General features: G+C 46.0%; 2 protein-coding genes across 2 annotated transcripts in view; one reads left to right on the top strand and one right to left on the bottom strand.

Moving 5' to 3' along the window:
- taf1a (TATA box binding protein (TBP)-associated factor, RNA polymerase I, A) overlaps window positions 1-574 on the bottom strand; it is a 19,082-nt gene extending 18,508 nt beyond the window's left edge. The window contains exon 1 of the mRNA XM_080547246.1: window positions 446-574. The gene's annotated coding sequence lies outside the window, so the exon portion shown is untranslated. The remainder of the gene's footprint in view (window positions 1-445) is intronic.
- mia3 (MIA SH3 domain ER export factor 3) overlaps window positions 1-12,181 on the top strand; it is a gene marked incomplete at its 5' end in the record, with an annotated part of 18,870 nt that extends 6,689 nt beyond the window's left edge. The window contains 23 exons of the mRNA XM_080525299.1: window positions 77-259; window positions 1,939-2,070; window positions 2,239-2,260; window positions 2,398-2,486; window positions 2,608-2,685; window positions 2,863-2,973; window positions 3,082-3,153; window positions 3,273-3,377; window positions 3,891-4,013; window positions 4,147-4,237; window positions 4,651-4,703; window positions 4,820-4,910; window positions 6,293-6,431; window positions 6,647-6,809; window positions 6,987-7,022; window positions 7,128-7,195; window positions 7,346-7,431; window positions 7,815-7,928; window positions 8,790-8,858; window positions 9,252-9,298; window positions 9,443-9,496; window positions 10,129-10,426; window positions 10,869-12,181. Of these exons, the coding sequence (XP_080381425.1) occupies window positions 77-259; window positions 1,939-2,070; window positions 2,239-2,260; window positions 2,398-2,486; window positions 2,608-2,685; window positions 2,863-2,973; window positions 3,082-3,153; window positions 3,273-3,377; window positions 3,891-4,013; window positions 4,147-4,237; window positions 4,651-4,703; window positions 4,820-4,910; window positions 6,293-6,431; window positions 6,647-6,809; window positions 6,987-7,022; window positions 7,128-7,195; window positions 7,346-7,431; window positions 7,815-7,928; window positions 8,790-8,858; window positions 9,252-9,298; window positions 9,443-9,496; window positions 10,129-10,426; window positions 10,869-11,158 (2,514 nt within the window). The 3' untranslated portion in view covers window positions 11,159-12,181. The remainder of the gene's footprint in view (window positions 1-76; window positions 260-1,938; window positions 2,071-2,238; window positions 2,261-2,397; window positions 2,487-2,607; window positions 2,686-2,862; window positions 2,974-3,081; window positions 3,154-3,272; window positions 3,378-3,890; window positions 4,014-4,146; window positions 4,238-4,650; window positions 4,704-4,819; window positions 4,911-6,292; window positions 6,432-6,646; window positions 6,810-6,986; window positions 7,023-7,127; window positions 7,196-7,345; window positions 7,432-7,814; window positions 7,929-8,789; window positions 8,859-9,251; window positions 9,299-9,442; window positions 9,497-10,128; window positions 10,427-10,868) is intronic.

Here is a 12,181-nt window from a genome sequence, read left to right as displayed (position 1 = left end):
GGAACACACCGGCTCTCTGTTGTTCTGTGCCGTTCGCGACAGCTAACATGGAGGAAATCCCGTTCAAGTAATCTAGTTTAGCTACGTTGATCAGGTTGTTAACGACAGGTTCTATTCCAGTAACGTTAGTTGCGCTAACAGCTGTCAGACTGACATGGACTCGGGAGAGACAGCCACCTCTTCACCCCTGGTGACGGACTATGATCAGATACATGATATATCTGCCCTATACCTCCTATTCCGAACAGAAGTTCAACATGTAAGTAACTAGCTAGCTCGCTAGATGTGTTGCAATGTCAACAGCTGCTCTGGGTTGCTGTCACTGACAGCTTCAACAACACTGTTGGTTTAGTTAACCTCAGTCGTGGGTAAATAAGCCTGGTAGCTAAGCCGGTGGTAGTGAGTATGTAGGTGGCTTTTCTCCTGGTAAAACTCAATCACTTACCAGACTGGTGAATCCTTCTTTCTGTAGCTAGACCACTCCAATGTCTTGGGACAGGGACGATGAATATGCGCTTTAACAATGTCTTTTAGCAACATAGTTACAAAGTCGGTTTACAGTCACACAAAAAAGGGTGCAAGCCTTAAAGAGGCTACAAAGTCACCCGTCATGCAGCTCATGTTCAGTGGTGTGAGTTAAGCAATCGTTTGTTTGTTCATTGCCCCCCTTACAAGGTTCAAAGGGCACATTTTGCAATCTAAATCCACATAAAGCTGACGGTCTCTAAATCCAGTCCTACAATATAGTGTCTCATGAAGTGTGTTTGATCTAATCCCTCTTTTTACACTCTGTTAGACAGTGAAAGCTGAGCTGTAATGTTGTGCTGTCAGCCATGGATGGCCTCAATACTGTAATTGCATTGAAAGCTGTTTTTCTCTCCTGTTTACCACAGTGCAAAGGTTTATTTACAGTTGGACACTGCTCCAGTGCCACCACTGGTTTGTTTCATGTGATTAAGACATTAACTCTTCATTGGTTTTGACCAAAACTGGGTAGGCTAATTGGTATTTTTTTCAGTGGGACTGTCATTTTGGAGAATGCATCAATGCCACACAATTTAGTGAGATGTTTAATGAATACATTACATATCGTCACCTTCTTAAAAATAATGGCGTAAGTCACTTTTGAGGAAAATTATGTTTTTGCCTAAATATCATTCTAGATTTGGCTCAGTTTTTTGCTAAACTTATTTGAAAATATGACGTAAGCCATTATTTTAAGAAGGTGACGATATTCCTCTATACTTAATCAGCTTGCTGCCCAAATGATCGTCCCTCGGTACGTGTTTCCTATTTGAGATGAGTGCTGAAGTATTTTAAATGGTAAATGGTTGGACTTATATTTATATTATTATTATTATTAGACATTATATTATATAGAGCTTTATTCCAAAGCGCTTTACAATGGCCTCTCAAACACCCATTCACACACCAATGGCGGCAATCTTCCATGCAAGGCACCGGCCCGCTCATTGGGAGCAATTAGGGGTTCAGAGTCTTGCCCTAGGAAGGACACCTCGACATGTGGCCAGCCGGGGATTGAACCGCCGACCTTGTGATCATTATGCGCCAACTCTACCTATTGAGTCACAGCCGCCCCATTTTAATAATAATAATAATTATTATTATTATTATAATAATAATTCATTAGACTTATATAGTGCTTTTCTAGACACTCAAATATGCTTAACTGAAAAGATTGAGTAGTAATAAAAGAAAGTATAATTAAGGTAGTGCTGGGGACACATGGAAAGGGGAGGGGGAGAGGGTTAACTGGTGAAGGCAAGCTTGAAGAGGTGGTTTTGAGGGCCTGTTTAAATGCCTGTCTGATGTGGTTGGGGACGGCGTTCCAGAGGGACGGGGCTGCGGCTGAAAAGGTCCAATCACCCATTATCATTTTGACCATATGTCTGTTTCTGTGTCTCTGTGTGTGTCCAGATGGTATCCCACCTGCCAGAGGAATGGAAGCCCGCTCCAGACTTCTACGGGGTGCCCTGGGAGCCGGTGGTGACCACCGCCGCCCTGGGAGTCCTCACCTTCCTCGTCTTCTTCTGGAGGAGTATTCTGACGGTAAGCACCTGGGTCCTACTCACATCACCCTCCTCCTGCCACAAGTTATGTTATGATGTTCTGGTTAAAGGGATCTGCCCCTGTTTCTGACTGCCTATGTAAATCACCTTCATTGGAATCTTTTCATTCTCATCACCCTTCTTTTTTTTTTTTTATTCTTTCATACAGGTCAAAAGAAGGGAGTATCTTTGTAAGTGTGTTTCTACTACCTTACTGTGGCATTATGTGGAGAGTAATGAATAATACATCAATATCAGCTAATATCTTTCCCTTCGTTTTCTTTGGTGAGCCATGGCTGATTGTGTTATTGTATTTTTTCTTCATTAGTGACCGAAAAACAAATGGCAGAAAAAGTAGAGGCGATTAACCAAGAAAAGTCTATGGTATTCGCAAAGATCGCAGAGCTGGAGACGAGGGTGAGTTACAGAGGCCTTTTTAAAACCAGACATCACAATAACAGCTAGTCATGAATGTCATGAGTCATGTTATGTTTTTTTTATTTTATTATTCCTTCATTTTCATCCTGGTTTCCCATAGGGTGAAGAACTCCAAGAAAAACAAATTCGATCACAGGAAACAGCTACCTCCGCACTGCAAAGGATCCAACAATTGGAGGTGAGCCCTGCCTGGATCATTTGAGCATTCCTATCCCATAGCCTTAGTCTTTCGATTAGTGTTACCAGTAGATAGGTGTGTTTATAACTTTTCTAGGTGAAAAATCGATCATGTCTATGTATGTTTTCTTCCACTAATGTTTATGTTGGCTCTGCCTTTCCCTGGTTTCTCTGTTAGAATCTGGTGAATGAGGTGGAGGCACGTCACGAGCAGATGGCCCAGGAAAAGAACACCCTCTCGACAGTCTTGGATGAAGAAAGGTCAAAGAGCCAGAAACAGAAAGACTCAGTGAGTTTTTTTTGTTTTTACTCATTTGGAATTCTTACTCTTGTCTTTTTCTCTTTTTCTTGTCTTGTGAGCTTTGTCATGAGCTCATCATCATAACTTTACTTCTAGATTTCAGAGATGGAGAAAACCATCGAGAAGTTAAAGCGCAGTAGGAAGAAGACTCAGGAAGGTCTTGCGAAGGTGTGTGTGTGTGTCTCGTAGCCGTCCACTTACCACAAGTGTATGCTCTGTCACACAGTTAAGAGTGCATGAATATTCCACCATCCCGTAAATACTGATCCTCATTCTTGATACTGTAGACTACTGTTCTCATGGACGAGGCCAAGCTTCGCGAGGACGCCCGCACCGCCCAGCACCAAAGTCTGGAGAAGGACTACGCTTCACTGAGAGAAGAAAAGAGTTCAGTGAGTACAAACATGAACTGGGGAGATCCCTGATTGAACCCCGTGACACCGGCTGGACGTCTCATTATTCAACAGCCGACCACAGAGGCTTGTTTAGATGTGTAATGGAGGACCAAGTGGCTCGGGGGTCTCCACAGTAGCTTAACACTAGAACAGCCATGGGTGGGGTCATTTGACCCTGTGAGTAATACTTTTTTAATATATATATCTTTGCACTCGATTCAAATTTCAGTACCCTCCTTTCATGACTTTTCCTAGAAAAAAGGAACGCATGGGTGCGTTCTACCACCCAGTATCCTTACATTTTCAAAATCATATCAGTATAAACTAGTATAAAGCTATTTTGCAGTTTTTCTGTATAGGAGGCAGGCTAATTTAAACTAGTGGTCATTATGTGTAAGTAGCAGCTTTCCATTCTAAAGACTATGGTCATTTGACCCCAGAGGCGGCGCTAAGAGTAGATGAAATGGGCACGGCTGTTCTAGTGTTAACAGCTTGGTCTCGTCTTTAAAGCTGCAGATCGCTGCCAAGGCCTGGGAGGACAGACACAGGGAGCTGAGTGAGCAGATCAAAGTCTACCAGAAGTCCCAGAAAGACCTGGAGGACTCCGTCGCTCAGAAGGCTCATAACATCGAGGTGAGTCGTGAATTTGATTTGGACATGATGATGGATACTAGGAGTTAGAAGGCTGTTGAATCAGACATGATGATGGATACTAGGAGTTAGAAGGCTGTTGAATCATTGGTAATCATCTCTCGTTCCCTGGCAGGTCTTATCTGATCTCTTGGCAGACTTGGAGGCCTGTGACGACCTGCAGAAAGGTGAAACCAAAGTTGTGGCCAATGGGGAAGCCGCTAATGGTGAGTCACCTGGAGACATGCTGCGATTGGCTGCATTGTCCCACACACTGATGAATTCAGAATAAAAAAAGTCCCACTCATATTTTTCATACTATTGGAAGGAGATGTGGGATTATTGGATAGAGTTAGAGAAGACAGACAGGAAAGTAAGGAGAAGAAGGGAGAGAGGGCATGTCAGCAGGGCATGGGCTGGATTCTAACCCATGCCGCCATGGGCATATGTGTGCACTGTAGACAGCGGTGCTAGACCACTGGACCACTAGACCACCCCTAGGCCACATGAATTCATAATTTGAATGCGATATCATAGCCCGATGTACAGATGCAGGTGTCTACATCTGCCGAACCCAATCTTCTCTCATATCGAGCTCAGTTGCCTAAAGGTTTTGGGAAATGTGTTTGGTATGTTTCAGATAAGACAACTGCCATAATGAACCGGATAAAGCAAATGATGGACGTCTCTCGGGTAAGATTGTTGAAAGAATCCACCCTTCTGCGTCCCTGAGCTAGAAATACTGATGCTCACAAACTCACATGGTGTTCTGCTCTTGCATTGAAGTTAAGCATCTCAAACATCCACAGGTTCAGACCACACTGTCGGTTGTGGAGGAGGAGAGGGACCGATTCATGGGGAAACTGCTGAATGAAGAGAAGGCACGGAAAACACTGGAAGGTACGTCAGACAGTCTGCGTATGTCCCATCTAGGGTTGCAAAATTCCCGTAAGTTTGGGAAATATTTCTGATAATTTCCAGATAAGTTTCCATGTGGAAAGCTTCCCAAACGTAATGGGTAGAGGGTGCGGGTGGGCTCCCACACCTCCACAGCCCTCAGACTCAGCACTGGGTCCCCCCAGGGCTGCGTGCTAAGCCCCATCCTCTACAACCTCTACACCTACGACTTCACCCCCGTCCACCCCAGCAACTCCATCGTAAAGTTTGCAGACGACACCACCGTGGTGGGCTGCATCTCGGGGGGGGACGAGGCGGCGTACAGGGATGAGGTAGAGCAGCTGAGCAAGCTGTGCAAGGTTAACAACCTGCTGCTGAACAAGTCAAAGACCCAGGAAATCATTGTGGACTTCAGGAGGAAAAAATCTGAGATCCAGCCCCTGCTCATCGACGGAGAGAGCGTGGAGAGAGTCTCAACCCTCCGATTCCTGGGGGTGCACATACAGGATGACCTGTCCTGGAAGAACAACACAGCAGCCACCATCAAGAAGGCACAACAGCGGCTCTACTTCCTGAGATTCCTCAGGAAGGAACACAACAAGCAGGAGATAATGGTGGCCTTCTACCGCGGCGTAGTGGAGAGCATCCTCACCCACGGCATCTGCAACTGGTTCTCCAGCTGCACAACCGCGGAGAGAAATGCGCTACAGAGAGTCGTGAGAACAGCCCAGAAGATCACCGGCGCCCCCCTCCCCTCTCTGGAAGAGCTGTACAACACACGCTGTCTCAGGAAGGCCTCCAAGATCTCCAGGGACCCAACCCACCCTGGGTACGAACACTTTGCCCGGCTGCCCTCGAAAAGGCGGTACAGGACCATGGCCGCAAGGACAAACAGACTGAAGCTCAGCTTCTACCCCAGGGCCATCCAGGCCCTGAACACAGCAAAGACCTAGGTTTCTGGGCCCTGGACAGTCTGGACGGATTGATGGCAGCTGCTGGATTGAAAAAATCAGGTGTAGTGCTGAGGCACAAATGTGTACATTTCAAGCCTGCAAACTGCGACACTTTAAATGAATGTGCAATAACACTATGTGCAATATGACAACCCTAGTTGTCTTACCTGTACAGTATAGTATAGTGGATAGTGTACATAGCCTCTATTTATGTAAACCAGCTCCTTTCCCTTCTTGTTTTTTTTGTTTGTTTTTCTTTCCTAGCACCAGGGGAGCCACCCCTCCCAAATGTTGTTGTTTGGTACCTGTACTATAGCAATGACAATAAAGACCATTCATTCATTCATATTTTGCAACCCTAGTCTCATGAGACAGTATTTGATCTGCTACTTGTCTCTCGCTAAACTCAGCCCTTTTATTTTGCTGCTGCAGAGCAATACCAGGCACTTGAACATGACATCACAACACTGAAAAGTGAAAAAAGCCATATGGAAAACCAATTCAGGACCCTCCAGCAGAAGAACGAAATCATGACAGAAATGTACCAACAAAAGGAGAACGCCTTACAGCAGTAAGTGCAAGCCAAGCCTATCCTATCCTTCTTTTTCTGTATTTTTTTTAATCCTCTATGTAAAACACTTTGAATTGCCCCTGTTGTAAACTTGCCTTGCCTTGCCATGGCAGCTCATACATGCTCATGTGGAAGTTATTTTCCGTGGTACTACCGAGGCATACAAAATATGTCTCCACTTCCTCAAAATGTGTCTGTCTGTCTCTGCCTCACAGGAAGTTGACCAAGGAGGAGTTTGAGCGGCGCAACAAGGAGACCAAGCTCTCCGAGGTGGACGGGAAAGCTCTGCAGGCCGAGGAGGAGGTGAAGATCTGCAGGCAGCGAATCAGAGAGATCGACGATGAGCTCAAGCAGACGGAGCGTTCCTTCAGGTCCCAGGTGAGCAGCCTTACAGCGCAACATCACTCAGTAGAAAACCTCCTGCGCTACGTTCTTATCTTGTTGTCCTTAGCTCGGTTGTAAGGATGAATTGCTCCTTGCAGTGACCATATTCTTTGTCTGATTTCAGATTGTTCCATGCAGTGACCATATTCTTTGTCTGATTTCTGTTTTCAGATCACAGAGCAGGAGCAGAAAGCGCACGACAATTGGGTATGTATCGCTTTTGAATAGATAAATGTCTGTATTTAGCTCTGTATTTATTCAGTGTATATAGTCCCTCCCAGGAACTGATGTGAATCGCTCCCTTGTCTTCAGGTCATCGCACGTGCCGCCGAGCGAACTCTGCTGGAAGAGAAGAGAGAGTCGTCCAACCTCCGTGAGAAGTGAGTTTCAAATGAAAATGAAGCTATCCTAATGCGTTACCTCCCAGCTGACTCACACCTTGATGTTTTGATCTCCAACAGCTGAAAAATAAGGTAACCTCCTCTACACTTGGACTGGTTGAATGTAATGCTGTTCTGTTTTCATTCCAGACTGGCTGAAGTCAACGCCAAGCTGAACGACCTCCGCAGGCCTCTCTTCAAGCCCACCCCGGGCCATTCCATGCCTCTCAGGCGAGGTAAGCACCCCTCCTCTCCTGCCCACAATCACTTTCTCCCAATTAGAGATTGGAGCTGTGGCTGTGTCTCTAAACTCTATTAGAGGGTAAATGAATGAATGGTACATATGTATTCTTTGAGAGAGAGAGAGAGGTTAGTCGTTTTAGTCGGATATCATCCGCTGTTTTGTCATTCCTATTCATGTTGTCCTTGTGAGTTCCTTGAAATTGCGTTTGTGGACACCTGATTGGCTGATCCTGTGCCATGCGACAACATGTCTGGACTGGTTTCGCTGACGTCTTTGAACCCCTCTGAGCTGGTCCAATGTGGAGACACTGTGAAAGCTGTGTTTGGCTGTGATGCTGCTGGTCTGTTAAAACAAAAAATGGTTTGGTTCAAACAGGTGATTCGTACGGGCCCTCCCCAGTGAGTGGAGGGGCTCCCTCCCCCCCTCCTATGATCGAGGGTCCTGGACGCCCCCCCTCTGCGCCAGTAGGGCGAAGGAACGACCCCTTCGGTGAGTCTCTGGACAGCATTGCTGCAGCTAACGGGTGTCGAGCGGTACCGTCCTGTCCCAGCCCTGTCCTCAACCCTCCCCATCCCAGATCCATCCACTCTTACCTTTTCTTCCCCTCTCTCATCCTCTGGTGTTTTTCATTATTTTTCATTTCTCTCCCTAGGATTGACCTTTCACCCTCCCTGCTCCTTGTTCCTCCTCAACCTCACCCCCTGCTCCACTCCTGGTTTTAATCAACCCTAATGTTTTTTACCCTGTTTTCTTGTCCTCCACCGACTATCCATCTGTGTGAGCTGCCTTTGCGTGTACAGAAGATCCCTTATGTTCTGTCTCAGAGGTTCTTGTTGCTGTCACAGTTGGACTAACCCCTCTAGCAAGATAGCTCCTCTCTCAGTACTCTGCTCCTCTCTCAGTACTCTGCTTTAAGTGGTTTTGAGCGGTGTGTTCAGTTTGTTAGGCTAGGTGCAGCTGGTTAGAATAGTCCATGCTCGAACAGCTCTGACTGTTACTCTCCATTGTTAAACCATTGTGTTCTACTGTTGCTTTAATGGAATGGTCTATCACCAAGTCTTTATTGGTGGCAAGTGTCTTACTTGAGGATGGATTGTATTATTATTATTAAAAAAAATAATGTTAAAGCAGTTGCGAAGGTGGTAGTATCTACCATGGTCTCACATTTACCTCACACAGCCAACGGGGCTATAATTAGACTGGAATGAACCAGTAACATGAACCGTAGTGGCTAAGTGTCAGGTGCTTCATCAAACTGGAGCCAAACTGAGGGGTTAGGTGACTGCAGATGATTATGTTCATATTTGACCCCTGGAAGTACATTTTTATGTGTTTTCTTTGCTCCTCCAGGACCGCGACCCCCATCTGACCCTCATGGCCGTTACTCTGACCACAAACACCCAGTGCCTGGCCGACCTGGTACGCATGCATGCATGCACCACTTGTCTGTCATTTAACACTAGAACAGCCATGGGTGGGGTCATTTAACACTAGAACAGCCATGGGTGGGGTCATTTAACCCTGTGAGTAAAAAAGAATGTTATATCTTTGCACTTAATCAAATTTCAGGACCCTCCTTTCATGACTTTTCCTAGATATGTGTATTCTACCAGATATCCTTACATTTTCACAAAATCACACCAGGATAAGCCAGTATAAAGCTGGCTAATTTACAAGGCGGCCAACTAGTGGTCGTTGTGTGTAAGTAGCAGTTTCCCATTGTAAAGACGGCTGTTCTAGTGTTAGGGGTGCTGCTGTTCCCTGCTTTATATCCAGAATGTCCTTATCATGTCTGTTGTGTTCTCTCTTCAGACATGCTCGCCCCACGGACATCTTCTCCAAGCAATATGGACGGCTCGGTAAGTCTGTGGGGGAAAAAAAAATCTTATCTGACGAGATGTTTTTGTAAACACTTTCTGTGAATGTCATCTCTCTCCCTCCATCTCTGAAGTCACATGGTTCCTGTCCTGATGTCCTGTGTATGTGTTCTTGCTCTGAAACAGTTAGAGAAAGAGGCTGAGGCCGAGGCCGTGGCCTCCACTGAGAGCCCCGAGGCCGTGAGTATAGAGGTTGGGGGGGGGGGTCAGGCCTGTGGTGCCCAGCCCCCGGGGTGTTACCTGTATGGGTGTGTAGACGCATTCTTACCCCACCGTCTGCCCAACCTGCCCCTTGATCAGAGCTTGAAACGGCAGGCAGTAGAGCTTCACAGGGGTCGACCTATAGGGGTTAACATAGCTGGCTGGATACTGATGTGTGTGTGCAATCTCACCTGTCCTCCTCGCTGCACTGAATGAAACGGTGGCACATTTGTGTGTGTGAATTGAATCCAAATCGTGTGTTCCCTCTCTCTCCAAAAAGCTGCATGTGTGTGTGTGTGTGTGTGTTAGAGGTTAATGCTTTGAGGAAATGTTCCTGATTTCAGAATGGTGGTGTGTGGTTGTTTGTCACATCGTTGAGCCTTGTGGGACAACCTCTCCTTACTTTCTGTTACTGGATATCAGTTTGGTTGAGGTTTTTTTCTCATCAGCGCATGACTAAATATACAAAAACTTGTATTCGATTCAAGCGAAAGGGCTCTTATCAGCAAGAGCATGACAAACAAATTGCAAATAACTCTATGGCTCTGTTTTAATGGGGTTTTTTGGTTGTCGTTTTTATTTAATTTTTATTTTAGACTTCTAGACCTCAGGGCCCTGGATCATTCCTGGTGTCTCCGATCAGAGACTCCCAAGGCCCCCCCGGGCCCCACGGCCCCCTCAGTCACCCCCCCACCGCCCCGGGGCTCCTCTACCGCCCCCCTGCACACCTGGCTGGGCCCCACCACCCTCCACCCCCCAACGGACACCCAGCCATGCCGAACGTGGAGCGGTTTGGCCTGCCGCCACCCAACGGACACGCAGCAATGTTCGACCAGCGGTTCCGGCCTCTGCCACCGCACCTCGGCCCCCCTCCTCCACACCACTTTGGACCGGTGCCCCCGCAGTACGGTAGGTGATGATGTCTGTCATCATACCAGTGTCCTAACCCTAACCGTAGACCTGAATAGTGTTCATGTTGTGGTTAGCAGTGTTGCTTATAGTTATGTTGATAATGTCGTACTGCCCTTGTCATTTTACATTTTGGCATTTTTGGCATTTTAGCAGACGCCTTATTCCAAAATGACTTACAATCGATACATTTGACTAAAGTGAATCATCAATCCGCCAGGCGTAGCAGGAAGAGTAATCTCGCTCAGGCCAGGGGCCATTGGCAGTCGTCGTGATAAAAGAAAGAAAGAAAGAAAGATTATTATTATTATTATGATTTAGTATTATTTGTTTTTTTAGACACAGGAGAAACAGTACGGGGGGGGGGGAGTAGAACTCTTAGCTAGACGATATAGTATAACTTGTCATTATTCACCCTCTCCCATCGTCCTCCCTTGGCCAGTGGTCCGTGGCCCCACTGGACCTGTGAGAGAGGGCCGACCAATGGGACCGCGCCCGCCCTTCCATCCGGACATGCGCTTCCACGGACCACGTGACCACTCCTCCTTCCCGCCTCAGCACCTGCCCGCCGGAGTCCAGATGCCTCCCCAGTACAGCCAGCAGCTCCCCCCCCATGACTCTTCTCTGGGCCCCCCCCACCCCAGCGCTGGCCAGGGGCAGGACTACACCCCCCCCCAACAGGCAGCAGTCCCCCCCCAGGACTCAGCGAGCTCAGGCATGACCGAGCCTTAGACCCCCCCCCCAACAACATCAGAGGACTTGAACTTGAACCCCCACCCCCACCCCACCCCACCCTTCCCTCCCTCCCTCCCTCCGCACACCCGTTTACGACCCGGCTACGACTCAACGATGATTCTGGACTTTCTTTTTATTCTTTTTATTTTAAAAAAAAAGAAAAAAATATTATGCAAACAAAAAAGTTTCTTAAACATTTGTGTTTATTATTAAAGCATCAGAAAAAAAATCTGTCTTACAATCTGTGTCTGAAAATGTATATTTAACTGTCTTGAAGAGAAGTAGTGAGGCCTGCCACTGCCAGACAGTCTTTTGTGCAATAACATTTCTATTGTATGCCTGAGGTTTCTCTTTTTATTTTAGGTTTAAAAAAATAAATTAAAAAAAACAGCAGTGATTTTTAAAAGGGGATTTTTATTTATTTTTTTAAATCTCATGTCATGATTTCCTGTGGAAATGATTTAGGATAAAGGGAGGTAGGGATGGGGGGGCTTATAACAAGTCTTTGGACTGTGAGCATTTCAAAAGTACCGTGTCTACCACTCTCTCCAAAGCTGTTGCGTCATAATGAGCTGTGATGGGAAGCTATGTAAATTGAAGGTCAGATGTATAACTTATTTTACTATGTTCTTAGACATTTTATTAATAAAAATGATAAAAGGTATATGCGATTGTTATCCATTGTTCATGTCGTGTGATAATGCTACAGAATTGAATAATGATTGGTCTTGAGATTTCTATTATTTTGAACAACAGTGCTCGGTATATTTTTATTAGTGTGTGACAAGCCATGTTGACTGACCTGTTATCTCATTTGTTTTTATGTTACATTTCAGGGATGCATCACATCGTCTTTTCAATTAAATAATAACAACCTTTTCCATCTCTTTCACCTGGCTCAAGATAGTATTTGCATTTGTCATTGCGAAAATGTTTCAGAATCAATTGCACTTGGTGTATGCTTTATTGAGAGAGGCATTATTACTCTGAGTGGGTTATGGATCATTGATTGTACTTTGT

Source organism: Nansenia antarctica (assembly GCF_963989245.1).
Source record: "Nansenia antarctica genome assembly, chromosome: 1".
Classification (NCBI taxonomy): Eukaryota; Metazoa; Chordata; class Actinopteri; order Argentiniformes; family Microstomatidae; genus Nansenia; species Nansenia antarctica.
This window is presented reverse-complemented; position numbering and strand designations above follow the sequence as displayed.